This window comes from Pan troglodytes, chromosome 6 (genome assembly GCF_028858775.2).
Source record: "Pan troglodytes isolate AG18354 chromosome 6, NHGRI_mPanTro3-v2.0_pri, whole genome shotgun sequence".
Taxonomy (NCBI): Eukaryota; Metazoa; Chordata; class Mammalia; order Primates; family Hominidae; genus Pan; species Pan troglodytes.
The window spans coordinates 11,445,248-11,465,152 of NC_072404.2; the positions used below are offsets into that span (position 1 = coordinate 11,445,248).

General features: G+C 54.9%; 2 protein-coding genes across 3 annotated transcripts in view; both read right to left on the bottom strand.

The window, feature by feature from the left end:
• The window catches only part of FBXL18 (F-box and leucine rich repeat protein 18), a 37,025-nt gene extending 36,281 nt beyond the window's left edge, over window positions 1–744 (bottom strand). For both annotated transcript variants that reach the window (XM_016957064.4, XM_016957065.4), the window contains exon 1: window positions 257–744. In XM_016957064.4, the coding sequence (XP_016812553.1) occupies window positions 257–274 (18 nt within the window). In that variant the 5' untranslated portion in view covers window positions 275–744. The remainder of the gene's footprint in view (window positions 1–256) is intronic.
• Window positions 745–13,739: 12,995 nt separating this feature from the next.
• ACTB (actin beta) lies at window positions 13,740–17,240 on the bottom strand. The gene is given in 6 exon segments (NM_001009945.1): window positions 13,740–14,479; window positions 14,592–14,773; window positions 14,925–15,363; window positions 15,809–16,048; window positions 16,183–16,311; window positions 17,137–17,240. Coding segments are annotated over 5 exon segments (1,128 nt in total). The 5' UTR covers window positions 16,306–16,311; window positions 17,137–17,240; the 3' UTR covers window positions 13,740–14,335.
• Window positions 17,241–19,905: the final 2,665 nt, after the last annotated feature.

The window sequence follows — 19,905 nt, forward strand, 5'->3', positions numbered from 1 at the left end:
GGGGACAACTCTGGCGATCAGGAATGCACGAGCGAAGGGGGAGACAGCTTGTGCCTTCCGAGACAGGGTAGGAGTCTTGGGGACAGGATGCGGGAAGGACGGGAGCAGGGGCAAGGCCAGGGTCAGGATGGGAAGGACGGGGCGGGGTAGGGGTCGGGATAGAAAGGATGCAAGGGAACCCGGGTCGGGATGGAAGAACCCAGGGAGACCGAGGCCGCCGAGGCAGAAGCAGAGCGGAGACAGTCGCGGACAGTACCTCTCCGGAGCTGGCCATGTCGCCGGCGGGTCCGAACCGCGGCCGCGGGATCCGCAACCCCGGGCCTCCCACCTGCCCGGCTAGGGATGCTCGAAGCCGGCGCGTCCACGGCTCAACCGAGACCCCGGCAAGGAGCGGGCTCTCGTCACTTCCGGCGCCCGCCGACACGCACTTCCGTTCGTCCGCAGGCGGGCCCTAGGCGGCCGCCATGTTGAATGTGGCTCCGCCCGGGGAGCTGCTGGAGCACGAGGGAGCCAAGAAGGGCTCCAAGGACCTCTGCCTCTTCTCTGAGCTCGTTCTTAGGCCCCTCTGCCGTCTGCACGCTCCTTTCCAGCCACCCGGACTCCCGATGCCGGCCTAGCACGTTCCTCGCGCTAGGCTTTTGCATCTGCCCTTCCCACTGCCTTTCGTGTGCAAATGCCACAGGTCGTGAGCACCGCACTCCTCATGGAATAGCGTCGCCTCCTCTCTACCTTCACACACGCCCCGAAACTTGCCTCTCATCCTGTGTCTCTATAGATTTTTGCACCATCTGACCGACGGTATCTTTTTTTTTTTTTTTGATCCTCCTCTAATAAACTGTAAGCAGGGACAGGATTTCTCAATACCTGAAACTATCCCTGGAATGTGATAGACACTGACTGAATACATATTTGCTAAGTAAACATGAATGTATGCACCCTCATACTTAAGCGTTTGCGTTTTAAAATAATTAGACCCGGCCGGGCTTGGTGGCTCATGCCAGTAACCCCAGCACTTTGGGAGGCCGAGGCGGGCGGATCGCCTGAGGTCAGGAGTTTGAGACTAGCCCGGCCAACATGGTAAAACCCCGTCTCTACTAAAACTACAAAAATTAGCTGGGCGTGGTGGCGCACGCCTGTAGTCCCAGCTATTCGGGAGGCTGAGGCAGGAGAATTGCTTGAACCCGGGAGACGGAGGTTGCAGTAGCTGAGATCTGGCCACTGCACTCCAGATGGAGCAACAGAGTGAGACTCCGTCTCAAAATACATACATACATACATACATACATACATACATACATACATACATACTTAGAGCCGACAGGATGGCTCACGCCTGTAATTCCAGCATTTCAGGAGGCCCAAGTGGGAGGATCCCTTGAGGCCAGTCGTTCCAGACCAGCCTGGGCAACACAGCAAGAACCCCCACGCCCTCTACAAAAAATAAACATTTCCTGGAGACTGAGGGGGAGGATCGCTTGAGCCCAGGAGTTCCAGGCTGCAGTGAGCTGAGATTGCGCCACTCCACTCCAGCCTGGATGACAGAGCAAGACTCTTGTCTCCTCAACAAATAAATACATAAAAATATTTTACTAATAAAAATCCCTGGGGAAAGTTCATTCTCTGGAATCAAAAGAACTGGGTTTGAGGCCAAGCACAGTGGCTCATGCCTGTAATCCCAGCACTTTGGGAGGCTGAGGCAGGAGGATCGCTTGAGCCCAGGAGTTTGAGACCAGCCTGGGCAACACAGCAAGACTTCTTTCTACAAAAAAATAAGACGAAGAAAGAAAAAAAAAAAAAAGAAAGGCCAGGCACGGTGGCTCATGCCTGTAATCCCAGCACTTTGGGAGGCCGAGGCAGGTGAATCACCTGAGGTCAGGAGTTCGAGACTAGCCTGACCCCGTCTCTACTAAAAAAATAAATACAAAAATTAGCCAGGCGTGGTGGTGTGCACCTGTAATCCCAGCTACTTGGGAGGCTCAGGCAGCAGAATTGCTTGAACCCAGGAGATGGAGGTTGCAGTGAGCCAAGATGGTACCTCCAACCTGAGCAACAGAGCGAGACTCCATTTCAAAAAAATAAAATAAAATCTTAAAATCATGAAAAAAAAAAAAAAAAGAAGAAAGAAAGAAAAAAGAACAGGGTTTGAATACTGGAACTAATTCTGGGTGACCCTAAGCAAGTGTATTCATTTTCTAGGGTTGGCCTAACAAAGTTTCACAAACGGGGTAGCGTAAACAGCAGAAATGTCTTCTCTCACAGTTCCAGAGGCCAGAAATTGTAAATAAAGATGATAGTGGATCATGCTCCCTTCAAAGGCTCTAGAGGATCCTCCCTTGCTTTTTCCTTTTAATTATATATATATATATACACATATATAAATATACATATATTCATATTTTTTTGTTCAGATGGAGTCTCGCTCTGTCGCCCAGGCTGGAGTACAGTGGCGTGATCTCAGCTCACTGCAAGCTCCACCTCCCGGATTCACGCCATTTTCCTGCCTCAGCCTCCCAAGTAGCTGGGACTACAGGCGCCTGCCACCACGCCCAGCTAATTTTTTGTATTTTTAGTAGAGACGGGGTTTCACTGTGTTAGCCAGGATGGTCTCGATCTCCTGACCTCGTGATCTGCCCACCTCGGCCTCCTAAAGTGCTGGGATTACAGGCGTGAGCCACCACGCCCGGCCAATTTCATATATTTTTTAATAGAGACAGGGTCTTGTTGTGTTACCCAGTCTGATCTTGAACTCCTGGGTTCAAGTGATCCTCCTGCCTCAGCCTCCCAAAGTGCTGGGATTACAGGTGTGAACCACCATGCCAACATTTTTCGTAGCTTGGGTGGTTCCCTGAAATCCTTGGAGTCCCTCGGCCTGCAGCTCATTACTGCAATGTCTTCCTCGGTCTTCAGGTGGCCGTCTCCCCACTGTCTCTCTATGTGTCCTCTCCTCGTCTTCTAAGGACACCAGTCATGTTGGATTTAAGGGCTCGTCTTTTTTTTTTTTTTTTTTTTTTGAGACGGAGTCTGGCTCTGTCGCCCAGGCTGGAGTGCAATGGCGTGATCTTGGCTCACTGCAACCTCCGCCTCCCGGGTTCAAGCGATTCTCCTGCCTCAGCCTCCCGAGTAGCTGGGATTACAGGCACGTGCCACCACACCCAGCTCATTTTTGTATTTTTAGTAGATACGGGGTCTCACCACTTTGGCCAGGATGGTTTCGGTCTCTTGACCTTGTGATCCGCCCGCCTCGGCCTCCCAAAGTGCTAGGATTACAGGCGTGAGCCACCGCAACCGGCCAGGGCTCATCTTAATCCAGCATGATTTCACCTTAACTAATTGCAATCCAACATGATTTCACCTTAACTAATTACATCTGCAAAGACCCCATTACAAATAAGGCCATATTCTAGGCCGGGGGCCGTGGCTCATGCCTGTAATCCCAGCACTTTGGGACGCCGAGGCAGGCAGATCACGAGGTCAGGAGATGGAGACCATCCTGGCTAACACGGTGAAACCCATCTCTACTAAAAATACAAAAAATTAGCTGGGCATGGTGGCAGGCGCCTGTAGTCCCAGCTACTTGGGAGGCTGAGGCAGGAGAATGGCATGAACCTGCGAGGCGGAGCTTGCAATCAGCGGAGATCGCGCCACTGCACTCCAGCCTGGGCGACGAGCAAGACTCCGTCTCAATAAATAAATAAATAAATAAGGCCGTATTCTGAGGTTCCAGGTGGACATGAATATCTGGCGGACACTGTTTACCCTAGCACATTGAGTTTCATCTCATAACCCCCAGGCCTCTTTCCCCCTCCAACTTCATAGGCTTGATCCACTTATTAGTATGAAGAGGTCTCTGGTGAGCTCCAATTGTGGATCACGGGGGTGGCTGGGGAACAGAGGGACAGTCCTTGCCCCCAAAGAGCTCATGGTTTCGTCCACAGTAAAGTACAACTTTAGGTATCACAAAAATGAGTGTTGGGGCGGGTGTAGTGGCTCACACCTGTAATCCCAGAACTTTGGGAGGCCGAGGAGGACAGATCACCTGAGGTCAGGAGTTCAAGACCAGCCTGGCCAACATTCAAAACCTCGTCACTACTAAATATACAAAAATTAGCCAGGCATGGTGGCAGGCGCCTGTAATCCCAGGTACTCGGGAGGCTGAGACAGGAGACTCTCTTGAACCTGGGAGGCAGAGGTTGCAGTGAGCCAAGATCACGCCACCGCACTCCAGCCTGGGCAATAAGAGCGAAACTCTGCCTCAAAAAAAAAAAAAAAATAGTGTTAATGATAGTTCCCATTGTTTGCTATTGGGGCCTAATTCTGGCCCAGGCAAGCATCTGGGAGAGTTTCACAGAACCCTGAAGTTTCTCTCCTCCAGGCCTCCTGCCACCTGCCTGTCCTCCTCCTTTCTCCTCTGCCCAGCCACTCTGGTCCATGATGTGTGAAACACTCAAGGTCTCATCTACGCACTTCAAGGGTCCCTTCTCTGGGGAAAATACTTTCCCCCTGGTCTTGCTGGTTCTGGCCATATCTCAAATGTCGCATCTTCCTAGCACGTCTTCCCTGGAATTCTCTTTCCCAGCCTCTCTGACCCATTCCTCCTTTTTTCCCTATAATCTGTCACAAGATGTGCTTTTCTTTTTTTTTGTTTTGTCTTTTCTTTTTTGAGATGGAGTTTCGCTCTCGTTGCCCAGGCTGGGGTGCAACGGCACGATCTTGGCTCACCACAACCTCTGCCTCCCAGGTTCAAGCAATTCTCCTGCCTCAGCCTCCCGAGTAACTGGGATTACAGGCATGCCTGGCTAATTTTGTTTTTTTGTTTTTTTTTTTTGAGACGGAGTCTCGCTCTGTCGCCCAGGCTGGAGTGCAGTGGCAGGATCTCGGCTCACTGCAAGCTCCGCCTTCCGGGTTCACGCCATTCTCCTGCCTTAGCCTCCCGAGTAGCTGGGACTACAGGTGCCCGCCACTGCGCCCAGCTAATTTTTTGTATTTTTAGTAGAGACGGGGTTTCACTGTGGTCTCGATCTCCTGACCTCGTGATCCGCCCACCTCTGCCTCCCAAAGTGCTGGGATTACAGGCGTGAGCCACCGCGCCCGGCGAATTTTGTATTTTTAGTAGAGACGGGGTTTCTCCATGCTGAGGCTGGTCTCCAGTTCCTGACCTCAGGTGATCTGCCCACCTCGGCCTCCCAAAGTGCTGGGATTACAGGCATGAGCCACCGCTCCTGGCCACAAGATATGTTTTTCATTGCAGCAGTCCTTCCCTTCCCCTTTCCCTCCCTTTCCCCTTCTCCTCCCCCCCCTCCCTTTTTTTCCTTTCCTAGACAGGATCTTGCTCTGTTATCCAGGCTGGAGCGCAATGGCACAATCACAGCTCTCTGCAGCCTCAACTCCTGGACTGAAGCAGTCCTCCCACCTCAGCCTCCCAAGGGAGAGCTGGGACCACAGGCATGCACCACAATGTCCAGCTAATTTTGTTTATTTTTTGTACTGACAGGGTCTCACTTTGTTGCCCAGGCTGATCTCAAACTCCTGGGCTGAAGCAATCCTCCCACCTCCCAAAGTGCTGGGATTACAGGCATGAGCCACTCTGCCCAGCCTGACCTGTTTATTTTCTGTCCTCCACTAGAACAGTGCTTGGCAGTAGCAGGCCCTTGATCGATGTTTGCCAAATAAATGGTGAATTGAATGAGATGATGCATCTCATGTCCAGTGCAGAGGAGTGATTCAATCAACAGAAACTATAACCACTAATACTGTTATGAATTCTAGTAAGGAAGGACTCCCACATTGCATGGGTGTCCCCAAGTTTCAGGAACATTCAACATGAAAACCAATGAGGCTGGGTGCAGTGGCTCACACCTGTAATCTCAGCACTTTAGTCTCTACTAAAAATACAAAAATTCGCCTGGTGTGATGGCGGGCACCTGTAATCCCAGCTACTCGAGAGGATGAGACGTAAGAATCACTTGAACCCAGGAGGCGGAGGTTGCAGTGAGCCGAGATTGCGCCACTGCACTCCAGCCTGGGTGACAGAGAGAGACTCCATCTTGAAAAAAAAGAAAGATGGAAACCAGTGAGTGTTGGGTGCAAAGACCCCAGGGGCAGAGCCGGTGCCAGCACCTGGCTGCTCTTATTCTCACACAGGCCTTTCTGGGATTGGAGAGGCCGGAATTGGGTGACAGTTCCTCACAGTGTCCCCACAGCTTATGGTGTGAGAGCCCCCTGGAGCACCTGGCTGACTGTGGTGGGCAGTGGGACCCTGAGGCCAGGACAGAGCACTAGGCCCTGTGAGTTCACTGAGACCCTGGCACAGGACCCGGAAATGAGGCAGGCTATGGTAGTGGTCTGTGACCGCCCCACTCTCCACTCCTTTTCAATTCATCCACAGTGGGGTCCGAAGCCAGGCGCAGTGGCTGTAATCCCAGCACTTTGGGAGGCAGAGGTGGGAAGATTCCTTGAGTCCAGGAGTTCGAGACCAGCCTGGGCCAAGTGGCGAAACCCCATTACGACAAAAATTAGCCAGGATGGTTGCAATGCTACCATCTATCTTTCTTTTCTTCCTTTTTTTTTTTTGAGATGGAGTTTCATTCTTGTCTCCCAAGCTGGAGTGCAATGGCATGATCTTAGCTCACTGCAACTTTTGCCCCCTGGGTTCAAGTGGTTCTCCTGCCTCAGCCTCCCAAGTAGCTGGGATTACAGGCACCTGCCACCATACCCAGCTCATTTTTTTGTATTTTTAGTAGAGACGGGGTTTCGCCACATTGGCCAGGCTGGTCCCCAACTCCTGACCTCAGGTGATCCAACCGCCTCGGCCTCCCAAAGTGCTGGGATTACAGGTGTGAGCCACCGCGCCTGGTCGCCATCATCTATCTTTCTTTCCTTTTCTTTTTCTTTCTCTCTTTCTTAAATAGAGAAAGAGTCCCACTGTGTTGCCCAGGCTAGTCTCTAAACTCAAGAATGAATTCTAGGCTGGGCGCTGTGGCTCACGCCTGTAATCCCAGCACTCTGGGAGGCCGAGGCAGGTGGATCATGAGGTCAGGAGTTCGAGACCAGCCTGGTCAACATGGTGAAACCCTGTCTGTACTAAAAATACAAAAATTAGCCTGGTGTGGTGGCACACCCCTATAATCCCAGCTACTCGGCAAGCTGAGGCAGGAGAATTGCTTGAACTCAGGGGGCGGAGGTTGCAGTGAGCCGAGATGGTGACATTGCACTCCAGCCTGGGTGACAGGGCGAGACTCTGTCTCAAAAAAAAAAAAAAGTATGAATTCTAGTGTAAACCGTGGACTCTGGGTGATACCGTGTCAACGCAGTTTCATCAACTGTAACATGTAGCCCTCTGGTGGGCGTGTGGATAGAGGGGGAGTCTGTGGGTGTCTGGGGACAGCGGGTACCTGGGAACTCTGCACTCACCATTCAGTTTTGTTGGGAACCTAAAACTGCTCTAAAAAATAAAGTCTATTAACTTTTTTGGAACTGCGTTTTTGTTTTTTTTTTTGAGACGGAGTTTTGCTCATGTCGCCCAGGCTGGAGTGCAATGGTGCAATCTCAGCTCACTGCAACCTCTGCCTCCCAGGTTCAAGCAATTCTCCAGCCTTGCCTCCTGAGTAGCTGGGATTACAGGCATGTGCTACCACACCCAGCTAATTTTTTTTTTTCCCCAAGACAGAGTCTAACTCTGTCACCCAGGCCGGAGTGCAATGGCGCGATTTTAGCTCACTGAAACCTTCACCTCCCGGGTTCCAGTGATTCTCCTGCCTCAGCCTCCCGACTAGCTGGGATTATAGGCACGTGTCACCATGCCCAGCTAATTTTTGTATTTGTAGTAGGGACGGGGTTTCGCCATTTGGCCAAGCTGCTCTTGAACTCCTGACCTCAAGTGATCCACCCGTCTCAGCCTCCCAAAGTGCTGGGATTACAGGTGTGAGCCACTGGGCCAGGCTTGAACTGCATATCTGGCCTTCTCACTCCTGGGGATCCTCCCACTCATACCTAATGGCCTCAGGGCCGTTGCATGAGCTACTCGCCTTGGTGAGTGGCCCTCACCCCAACTACGGCTAATTTCTCTTCATCTTCCTCACATCCCTTCTGCAGAAGCCCTACCCTTCCCTAGACCATGTCACGATTCCGTCGCATCCTCTGCCATTGTCCCTCAGAATATTCCTAGATGGCATTTATCACTGTGGATAGTTACCACTACTCAGCGTTTTGGCTAAGATCAAGTGTTCCATCATCGTGGGTAATTAAATATGCATTTTTAATTAATTAAATATTTAAGTAATTAGTCATATTTGATTAATTAAATATTTGCATTTAATTACAGGTGGCTCATACGTGTAATCCCAGTACTTTGGAAGGTGGAGGCAAGAGGACTGCTTGAGGCCAGGAGTTTCAGATCAGCCCAAGCAATAGAGCGAGACCTCCATCTCTACAAAAGATTTTTAAAAATTAGCCAGGTGAGGCCGGGTGCGGCGGCTCACGCCTGTAATCCCAGCACTTTGGGAGGCTGAGGTGGGCGGATCATTTGAGGTCAGGAGTTCGAGACCAGCCTGACCAACATGGTGAAACTCCATCTCTAGGCCGGGCATGGTGGCTCACGCCTGTAATCCCAACCCTTTGGGAGGCCGAGGCGGGCAGATCACGAGGACAGGAGATCGAGACCATCCTGGCTAACATGGTGAAACCCCATCTCTACTAAAAATACAAAAAATTAGCCGAGCGTGGTGGCAGGTGCCTGTACTCCCAGCTACTTGGGAGGCTGAGGCAGGAGAATGGCGTGAACCCGGGAGGCGAAGGCTGCAGTGAGCCGAGATCGCCCCACTGCACTCCAGCCTGGGCGACAGAGCAAGACTCTGTCTCAGAAAAAAAAAAAAAAAAAGGAAAGTCTTGGCCAGGCGCAGTGGCTCATGCTGGTAATCCCAGCCCTCTAGGAGACCAACAGATAGAAGGATCACTTGAGGCCAGGAGTTCGAGGCTGCAGTGAGCGACGATTACACCACTGCACTAAGCCTGGGCAACAGAACAAGATCACATCTCTAAAAATAAAAATAAAATAGCCAGGCTTAGTGGCTCACACCTGTAATCCCAGAACTTCAGGAGGCCGAGACAGGTGGATTACCTGAGGTTAGTAGTTCGAGACCAGTCTGGCCAGCATAGTGAAACCCCATCTCTACTAAAAATACAAAAAAAATTAGCCTGGTGTGATGGCGTGTGCCTGAAATCCCGGCTACTCAAGAGGCTGAGACAGGAGAATCGCTTGAACCCAAGAGGCAGAGGTTGCAGTGAGCCGAGAACACGCCATTGCACTCTAGCCTGGGTGACAAGAGTGAAACTCCATCTAAAAAAATAAATAAATAAAATAAAAGGGCCTCATGCCTGTAATCCCAGCACTTCGGGAGGCCAAGGCGGGCGGATCACCTGAGGTCAGGAGTTTGAGACCAGCCTGTACAATATAACGAAACCCTGTGTCTACTAAAAACACAAAAATTAGCCAGGCATGGTGGCACGTGCCTGTAGTCCCAGCTACAAGGGAGGCTGAGACAAGAGAATTGCTTAAACCCGAGAGGCAGAGGTTGCAGTGAGCCGAGATCGCACCACTGCACTCCAGCCTGCGTGACAGAGCGAGACTCTGTCTCAAAAAAATAACAAGAATAAAATAAAATGAAAGTACTGATGGAGTGCACCCGCTACAGTCACCCTCCAGTTGTCACTGATATGCCCAATTCTCAAATGGGGACATGGGCAGTGATGTGACTTCCCAAAGCCACATAGACAACGTGTCTGACAATCAACCCATGCTCCGTTCTGTCTTGGAGGTTGTATCTCCTCTTTGGGCCTGTGTCCCCAGTCAATCCATGCCTCGGAGACACACCACCTCCCCAGGGGACTCCTCTGGCCTCCGGAGCCAGCTCAAGCATTCTTCCTCCAGGAAGCCCTCTGGGGAAGCCTACTCAAGAGTGACGGCCCAATTAGCCAGGCATGGTGGTCCACACCTGTAGTCCCAGCTACATGGGAGGTCGAGGTGGGAGGATTGTGTGAGTCCAGGAGTTGGAGGTTACAGTAAACTATGATCACAGTGCTGCACTCCAGCCTGGGTGACAGAGTGAGACTCTGATTGTAAAAAATGAAATAGGCTGGACGTGATGGCTCACACCTGCAAACCCAGCACTTTGGGGAGCCAAGACGAGTGGATGGCTTGAGGCCAGAAGTTCAAGACCAGCCTGGGCAATATAGCAAGACCCCATCTCTACAAAAAATAAAACAACAGAAAAAGAGTGACAGCTCCTCTCTCCCTACCCCCATGTGTACCCATGTTCAATGATCCTTTGCTTTTTTTTTTTTTGAAATGGAGTCTCACTGTGTTGCCCAGGCTAGAGTGCAGTGGTGCAATCTCAGCTCACTGCAACCTCCACCTCCCAAGTTCAAGCGATTCTCCCGCCTCAGCCTCCTGAGCAGCTGGGATTACAGGTGTGCACCACTATGCCCAGATAATTTTTTGTATTTTCAGTAGAGATGGGGTTTCACCACGATGGCCAGGCTGGTCTCGAACTCCTGACCTCATGTGATCCAACTGCCTCTGTCTCCCAAAGTGCTGGGATGAACTCTTGACTTCACGTGATCCGACTGCCTCAGTCTCCCAAAGTGCTAGGATGACAGGCGTGAGACACTGCACCTGGCTCCTTTGTTTTTTTGGGGGAGGGGACAGAGTCTCACTCTGTCTCCCAGGCTGGAGTGCAGTGACGCAATCTTGGCTCACTGCAACCTCTGCCTCCTAGATTCAAGTGATTCTTCTGCCTCAGCCTCCCGAGTAGCTAGGATTACAGGTGCACGCCACCCTGCCTGGCTAATTTTTGTGTTTTTAATAGAGATGAGGTCTCACCATGTTGGTCAGGCTGGTCTCCCTTTGCTTTTTAAAATCTGTGTTTCTGGCCCTCTTCCTCTTTCTCTTGGAGTAGGTGGTGGCAGCAGACGCTTGTGCAGCTATACGCAAGATTAAGGCTGGGACTTCCTTGGCAAGAAGCAGGAGCTGCTGAAGTTGCTGGTCAACCTATGGGTGAAGCTGTCCCAGCTGTGCATCACCAATGTCAGCAGTCCCGTCTTTTTGACACCAGGGACCAGTTTCATGGAAGATAATTTTCCCATGAATGGGGGCAGGGGGATGGTTTTGGGATGATTCAAGCACATTACGCTTATTGGGTACACCATCTCTATTATTACATTCTAATATATGATAAAATAATTCTACAACTCATCATGATATAGGATCAATGAGAGCCCTGAGCTTCTTTCCCTGCAACTAGATAGTCTCATCTGGGGGTGATGGGAGACAGTGACAGATCATCAGTCATTAGATGCTCATAAGGAGTGCACAACCGCCGGGCGTGGTGGCTCACGCCTGTAATCCCAGCATTTTGGGAGGCCAAGGCGGGTGGATCACCTGAGTTCAGGAGTTTAAGACCAGCCTGGCCAACATGGCAAAACCCTGTATCTGTGAAAAATACAAAAACTAACCAGGCGTGGTGACACATGCCTGTAATCCCAGCTACTCAGGAGACTGAGACAGGAGAATCGCTTGAACCCAGGAGGCAAAAGTTGCAGTAAGCCAAGATCACACCACACCACTGCACTCCAGCCTGGGTGACAGAACAAGACTCCATCTCAAAAAAAAGAAAAAAATTGAGACAGGATCTCACTATGCTGCCTAGGCTGCATTTGGGATCAAATGACCCACCTGCCTCAGCCTCCCAAAGTGCTGCGATTACAGGCGCAAGCCACCACGCCTGCCTGGCCTATTTTAATTTTTAAGAGTCAGGGTCTTGTTCTGTCACCCAGGCTGGAGTGCAGTGGTGCAATCATAGCTCACTGCAGCCTTGAGCTCCTGGGCTCAAGTGATCCTCCCACCTCAGCTTCCCAAAGTGCTGGGATTACAGGCATGCGTCACCACAGCAGGCCCAATTAGATAAGGTTTGAAGTATGTCTACACCTGCAAGACCACCACCACAATCGACATAATGAACATCACCCGATGCTCGTGTTCATCAAAGTCTCTGCTCTCTCTTCCTATGATCACAGCATGTCACTGTACACTCATTTGTTTGCCTTCGTGCTTGTGATGTCTTCCCCATTAAACTGGGTGCCTGGTGAGGACACGGAACACAACTGGTTGGTTCTCCTCTATACCCGCACTATCTGGCACAAATAGTGATTGGATGGATGGATGGATGGATGAATGAATGAGCAAATGAATGAATGAATGAGCAAATGAATTAAGTCCTCAATGAATGAATGAATGAATGAATGGGCAAATGAATTAAGTCCTCACTTCCAGACTGACAGCTCCTCCAGGGCAGGGTCCTTGTCCAGGTCATCTCAGTAGCCTCCCCCACCGTAGAGTGGTCACTCAATGAATGGGGGTTGAATGATTAAGTGGCCCAAGGTGGCCCAGGGCTCACCACTGCAGAAATCAGAACAAAAAAGCTAGAACCACCCCAGAGAGCCCTTCAGGGGACCTCCAAGGTAACACAGGAGGAAGGGTACCACCTTCCTCTCTGCCAGTAGGCCACTGTGCACAGTTGAGAGTCCAGGCTTCCTGGGGGGACCGGATCATTTCCAGAACAACTGCTATGCACCAGGTGGTGTTTGGGGTAAACGGCATCCCTGCAAGGGATCCTCACCCCCTTTTCTTCCTTCATTCTCTGCTGGTGTCAATCACAGCTTCTAGCAGAGGGAAGGCAGGCCAGGCTTGGTTTCTTCTTGCGAGAGTATTTAACTCAGGGCCCTGGAGAACAATGAGAATCTGACCTGCAACTAGCTGGGCGTGCTGGGGCATGCCTGTGTAGTTTCAGCTACTTGGGAGGCTGAGGCAGGAGAATTGCTTGAGCCCAAAGTTGAGGCTGCAGTGAGCCATGGTTGTGCCATTACACTCCAGCCTGGGCAACACAAGACCCCGTCTCAAAAGTAAAAAAAGAACCTGGCCTGCAGTGCCAGGCAGGCCCTGAGGTCCAGGAGCCTGGGTATCTCCCTCTGCAGCATGGGTCACGAACAAACTGGGCCCTGAGAGGCCACGGGATGGCGCCCAGTCTCCAGTCACAAGGCAGAATCCAGACCTCAGCCCATAGCTAACCAGAGCTGTCTGCAGGCCAGATATGGCCCCATGGACCCCCCACCCCAACTTGACTTTGATTCCAGGTCCCCCTCTGTCTGGGTGAACAGGTAGGAGTTGCGGCCTCTCCTAAGCCTATGGGAGCCTGGGTCAGGCTGACCCTCAAGGCTGACAGCCACGATCCCATAGGTGAAGGCAAAGGTGTGGCAGCTAGGAACACCCCCACTCAAGGGAACGCCATGCCCAGCTACCCTGAGACAGCCCCACTCCCAGGAAATGCAGGTGCCAACCAGCCCCAGTGAGGCATGGCACCTGAGCCACCAGACACCCCCAAATAGTCCCTTCCCACCTCAAGCATCTGCACTCTGGGTGAACCCAGAAAAACTGGGGTACCTGGGGAGACGTAGAAGGGCCAGGCCAGGAACTCCCCAATAAGCAGGAACAGAGACCTGACCCCTGAGCCTCCCCCACCCTCTAAGGCTGCTCAATGTCAAGGCAGGAGGGATCTCCACACACCTGCACTCTGGGTAAGGACAAGTTGGCCCCCACTGCCCCACCCTTTTGCAGGGTTCACCCTCCTGCAGGGTTCACCCTCTGCTGCCCACAACCCAGCCACACCACAAAGTCACACTTGGCCTCATTTTTAAGGTGTGCACTTTTATTCAACTGGTCTCAAGTCAGTGTACAGGTAAGCCCTGGCTGCCTCCACCCACTCCCAGGGAGACCAAAAGCCTTCATACATCTCAAGTTGGGGGACAAAAAAGGGGGAAGGGGGGGCACGAAGGCTCATCATTCAAAATAAAACAAAATAAAAAAGTATTAAGGCGAAGATTAAAAAAATTTTGCATTACATAATTTACACAAAAGCAATGCTATCACCTCCCCTGTGTGGACTCGGGAGAGGACTGGGCCATTCTCCTTAGAGAGAAGTGGGGTGGCTTTTAGGATGGCAAGGGACTTCCTGTAACAATGCATCTCATATTTGGAATGACTATTAAAAAAAGAACAATGTGCAATCAAAGTCCTCGGCCACATTGTGAACTTTGGGGGATGCTCGCTCCAACCGACTGCTGTCACCTTCACCGTTCCAGTTTTTAAATCCTGAGTCAAGCCAAAAAAAAAAAAAAACCAAAACAAAACAAAAAAAACAAATAAAGCCATGCCAATCTCATCTTGTTTTCTGCGCAAGTTAGGTTTTGTCAAGAAAGGGTGTAACGCAACTAAGTCACAGTCCGCCTAGAAGCATTTGCGGTGGACGATGGAGGGGCCGGACTCGTCATACTCCTGCTTGCTGATCCACATCTGCTGGAAGGTGGACAGCGAGGCCAGGATGGAGCCGCCGATCCACACGGAGTACTTGCGCTCAGGAGGAGCAATGATCTGAGGAGGGAAGGGGACAGGCAGTGAGGACCCTGGATGTGACAGCTCCCCACACACCACAGGACCCAACAGCCGACCTGCCCAGGTCAGCTCAGGCAGGAAAGACACCCACCTTGATCTTCATTGTGCTGGGTGCCAGGGCAGTGATCTCCTTCTGCATCCTGTCGGCAATGCCAGGGTACATGGTGGTGCCGCCAGACAGCACTGTGTTGGCGTACAGGTCTTTGCGGATGTCCACGTCACACTTCATGATGGAGTTGAAGGTAGTTTCGTGGATGCCACAGGACTCCATGCCTGAGAGGGAAATGAGGGAAGGACTTAGCTTCCACAGCACAGCCCCGAGGGGTGACCCTCATGTCAGGCAGAGCCAGGAGGTAGCTTCCACAGCACAGCCCCGAGGGGTGACCCTCATGTCAGGCAGAGCCAGGAGGCAGTCTCCACTCACCCAGGAAGGAAGGCTGGAAGAGTGCCTCAGGGCAGCGGAACCGCTCATTGCCAATGGTGATGACCTGGCCGTCAGGCAGCTCGTAGCTCTTCTCCAGGGAGGAGCTGGAAGCAGCCGTGGCCATCTCCTGCTCGAAGTCCAGGGCGACGTAGCACAGCTTCTCCTTAATGTCACGCACGATTTCCCGCTCGGCCGTGGTGGTGAAGCTGTAGCCGCGCTCGGTGAGGATCTTCATGAGGTAGTCAGTCAGGTCCCGGCCAGCCAGGTCCAGACGCAGGATGGCATGGGGGAGGGCATACCCCTCGTAGATGGGCACAGTGTGGGTGACCCCGTCACCGGAGTCCATCACGATGCCAGTGGTACGGCCAGAGGCGTACAGGGATAGCACAGCCTGGATAGCAACGTACATGGCTGGGGTGTTGAAGGTCTCAAACATGATCTGTAAGGCAGAGATGCACCATGTCACACTGGGGAAGCCACTGGGGACAGCCAGGCCAGACGGGGGACATGCAGAAAGTGCAAAGAACACGGCTAAGTGTGCTGGGGTCTTGGGATGGGGAGTCTGTTCAGACCTACTGTGCGCCTACTTAATACACACTCCAAGGCCGCTTTACACCAGCCTCATGGCCTTGTCACACGAGCCAGTGTTAGTACCTACACCCACAACACTGTCTGTTTTAGACACCTAATCAGAGAGACAAACACCAGAAAAAGAGCTCATCTGGGAAAAAGCAAATAGAACCTGCAGAGTTCCAAAGGAGACTCAGGTCAGAGAAGAGAGTCCTACGGAAAACGGCAGAAGAGAGAACCAGTGAGAAAGGGCGCAGCTCCGGGAGGCCAGGAAGGAGGGAGGCGGCCACCAGAAGAGGTAGCGGGCCACTCACCTGGGTCATCTTCTCGCGGTTGGCCTTGGGGTTCAGGGGGGCCTCGGTGAGCAGCACGGGGTGCTCCTCGGGAGCCACACGCAGCTCATTGTAGAAGGTGTGGTGCCAGATCTTCTCCATGTCGTCCCAGTTGGTGACGATGCCGTGCTCGATAGGGTACTTCAGGGTGAGGATGCCTCTCTTGCTCTGGGCCTCGTCGCCCACATAGGAATCCTTCTGACCCATGCCCACCATCACGCCCTGGGAAGGAAAGGACAAGAAGCCCTGAGCACGGGCGCGGGCCCCACCCCGGAAACCGGGAGGCTCCTGTGCAGAGAAAGCGCCCTTGCCTCCCGCCCGCTCCCGGGGCTGCCCCACCCAGCCAGCTCCCCTACCTGGTGCCTGGGGCGCCCCACGATGGAGGGGAAGACGGCCCGGGGGGCATCGTCGCCCGCGAAGCCGGCCTTGCACATGCCGGAGCCGTTGTCGACAACGAGCGCGGCGATATCATCATCCATGGTGAGCTGCGAGAAAAGCCGGGCGCGCTGTGAGCCGAGGTCGCCCCCGCCCTGCCCACTTCCGGCGCGCCGAGTCCTTAGGCCGCCAGGGGGCGCCGGCGCGCGCCCAGATTGGGGACAAAGGAAGCCGGGCCGGCCGCGTTATTACCATAAAAGGCAAACACTGGTCGGAGGCGTCCCCGCGGCGCGCGGCAGGAAGCCAGGCCCCAACCCCCTCCCAACCGGGCGCCAGCCCCGCCTCCGCCCGGTTCAAACAGCGCCGGGTCGGCGCGCGCGCACGCGGCGGCCACACCCTCAGGCGGCCAGCGGCTCGGGCAGGAAGTGCGCGCAAGCGCCCGGGAGCCGCGGCGACCCCACCCCTTCCGGCCGAGCCCGCCTTCGCCCCAGCCCAGGCCGCGGCACCCCGGGCCCCAGAACGCACGCGCAATTAGCGCCAATTCCCAGCGCGCACGGTTAGCGCCCAAAGCACCAGTGCGCACGCGCAATGGCGCCCCAGCCCCCACCGGGCCTGGCGGGGTCTCCGCCGCGCCCACCCTGCGATCCCCATTGGCAAGAGCCCGGCTCAGACAAAGACCCCGCCGGTTGCCCCCGCCCCGAGAGCGGCACCCCCGGAGCGCGCCTCCCGAGCGCGGTCTCGCGCCTCCGAACTGGCGTGGGGTGTCCCCCATCTCCGGAGGCCCAGGGGCTTCTCCCGCGCCCCCCACGGCGGTCCGGTTCCCCCCCGCCATGCGCCCCCCGCTGCGGCCCAGACGGCTCTGCACGGGCGAAGGGGTCGCGGCCGCCTGCGGCCGGGCCGTGAGCCGCCTGCCCCGGTCGGCTGGTCGGGCTTACCTGGCGGCGGGTGTGGACGGGCGGCGGATCGGCAAAGGCGAGGCTCTGTGCTCGCGGGGCGGACGCGGTCTCGGCGGTGGTGGCGCGTCGCGCCGCCGGGTTTTATAGGGCGCCGCCGCGGCCGCTCGAGCCATAAAAGGCAACTTTCGGAACGGCGCACGCTGATTGGCCCCGCGCCGCTCACTCACCGGCTTCGCCGCACAGTGCAGCATTTTTTTACCCCCTCTCCCCTCCTTTTGCGAAAAAAAAAAAAGAGCGAGAGCGAGATTGAGGAAGAGGAGGAGGGAGAGTTTTGGCGTTGGCCGCCTTGGGGTGCTGGGCCCGGGGGCTGGGGGCGCGCGCCGTGGCCCCCGCGCCCCACGCTGGGCAGTGCCCGGTTCGGCCCCGCATGGCCAGGCCTGCCCCCGGCCTGCCCGTCTCTCGGGCCCCCCACCCACCGCGGGACATCCTAGGTGTGGACATCTCTTGGGCACTGAGCGCCCAGGTGGGGTGGGCCAGGGTCTGCACGGGTGCCAGGGCCCTGGGTTCTGTATGCTCCTGCAGAAGGAGCTCTTGGAGGGCATGGAGTGGCCAGGCAGTCACTCCCCCTTGCCGACTTCAGAGCAACTGCCCTGAAAGCAGGGTCTGAGGACCTCTGGCTGTGGGGCTCAGCTAGCTAAACGTGCTGGGTGGGTCACTAGGGAGAGACCTGGGCTTGAGAGGTAGAGTGTGGTGTTGGGGGAGTCAGGTGGCTTGCGGCCACTTAGAAGTCGCAGGACCACACTCCCCAGGACAGGGCAGGGGCCAGCGGTCCAGTGGCTGGAGGTGGCCTGTGATGAAGGCTACAAACCTACCCAGCCGCAGCCCTGGGAAGGTGGGCGCTACAGGGCAGGGCACCTTTTACCCTGGAGCTGCCTGCTTTTGAGGGTAACAGTCACGCCCAGCCAAGACCAGGCCTGGGGCGTTAGTGGGTGACCTAGGCACTGTGGGGCGGGGGGCTGGGTCTACACAGCCTGGGTCTGGGCCCACCGTCCGTTGTATGTCTGCTATGCGCAGCCACAGCTGAACTGCCCTCCCAGACCATCTGGAGGCCGCTGGGGGACTCTGGGGACCAAAACTCCATGTGCCACAGAGGATTGGGGGCGGGGCGGTGCTAGGAACTCAAAGCCAGCCTGGGAAGACCCTGTCCTTGTCACCCTTTCTTGCCTTGGGTCTGTCCACTGAGTAGCACACAAGACCGGGTGGGCAGGGTCCGTTCTGCTCCGGGAATCAGAGACTGTGTGTACCCAGGTGGTGGGCATGCAGCGATCAGTGGCGTGGGACCACAGAGGGGCATTCGGCTCAGCCTAGAGGAACCTGCCCGCCTCCTCCTCCCCCTCCTTGGAGGTGGTGACAAGAAACTGGATTTTTACACAAAAATAGGAAGAGTGGTGAGGTGGGGGCACCTCAGGCCTGCGGGGCTCTTTGCGGCGCGTAGTAGGTGTTCATTGAGTGTGCGTCGCAACAGGCAAAGATGAGTCCATATAAGGACGTGGAACCTGTGGCCAGGAAGGAGTCTGCTTGTTCCAGTTCACGGTACAAGGCTGCGCTCAGCCAATGGGACCTGCTCCTCCCTTGAAGGTTGCAGAGGCCACAGCTTGGTGGGAAGGATGACCACCACCCAGCCCACAGTGGCAGACACAGGTTCACAGTCCAGAAGACTTGCTGAGCCTCCTCCATCACCACCCCACGCAAGGGCAAACTTCCCCAGCCTGTATACTCCCTGCCTCCTGGGGATGGGACTGTCCTGTCCCTGGCCTTGTATCTTTCAGCTGCAGGCATCTTGCCAGCTGCCTCAGGACCTGCCAACGCTACAGTTCACCGGGCTGGCGTTGTGGGGCGATGGGCGGGGGGCCCTTCTTGCTGCCTGTTGATGAGGGCTGGTTCTGGGGGTTCCTGGAACGTTGAACTGGGTGGAGTGCTGGGGGGGTGGGGTGGGCAGTGGGGATGGGACCGGATCTGCAGAGCAGGGATGAGAGGTTGTCAGGTGGGCGGCTCCAGGCAGCAAGGTGGGGTGCAGAGCAGACCTGATCCCCAGGCAGGACCTGTGTTGCCACTGGGCCTCCATTCAGCTGGCCAAGAGACAGGAGCTCCAGCCCCACCCCGCCCCGGGCTGCAGCATTCCTGGCCTGTCCTCCTGGCTTCTGGTTCTCTCTGTCTGCAGCGGCCACTTCCTAGTGCTCTCCTATGCACCCTTCAAGTCCCATCCCAGAAAGCCCCTCTTTGGGGAAGCCTTTTAGCCTCTGCAGCCACGCCTTCCTCCCTACCTCAGACCAAGGCTTGCAGCTGGCATTTAGAACTGGGCCTCAGCCACCAGGCTGGAGCCCTCCCAGGGTCTCCGTCACCCCCACTCCTTCCCACTACACCCACCCCAGGGCTCCTCGCTGTTGAATGAGTGACTGCCTGGGTGTCCTCAGGTGGCAGGTTGGAGGTGGCCGAGCAGCCTGGGGTGAGGGGCAGGGAGGAGCTGAAGAGAGAAAGCAAGCAGCGGAGCAGGAAAAGAGGAAGTAGAGCTGGCTGGCCAGGGGGCGGGCCGAGCAGGGGAGAAGTGAACAGGTTCTCTTCTGTGCTTGGGAACTTTGCCCTGTAAGGGAGCTTTCGGAGCTGTCACTGGGGCACGCACGCAGCCCCCGGAGAACCCTCGGTTGAACTCAGCCAACGGGACTCCACCTGCCTGGCTGGGACTTTTGTTTTTTCCCCTCCAAGCCTTTGCTTTGGTGACGCCCCCACCCTGCAAGGCCTCCAGGCAAC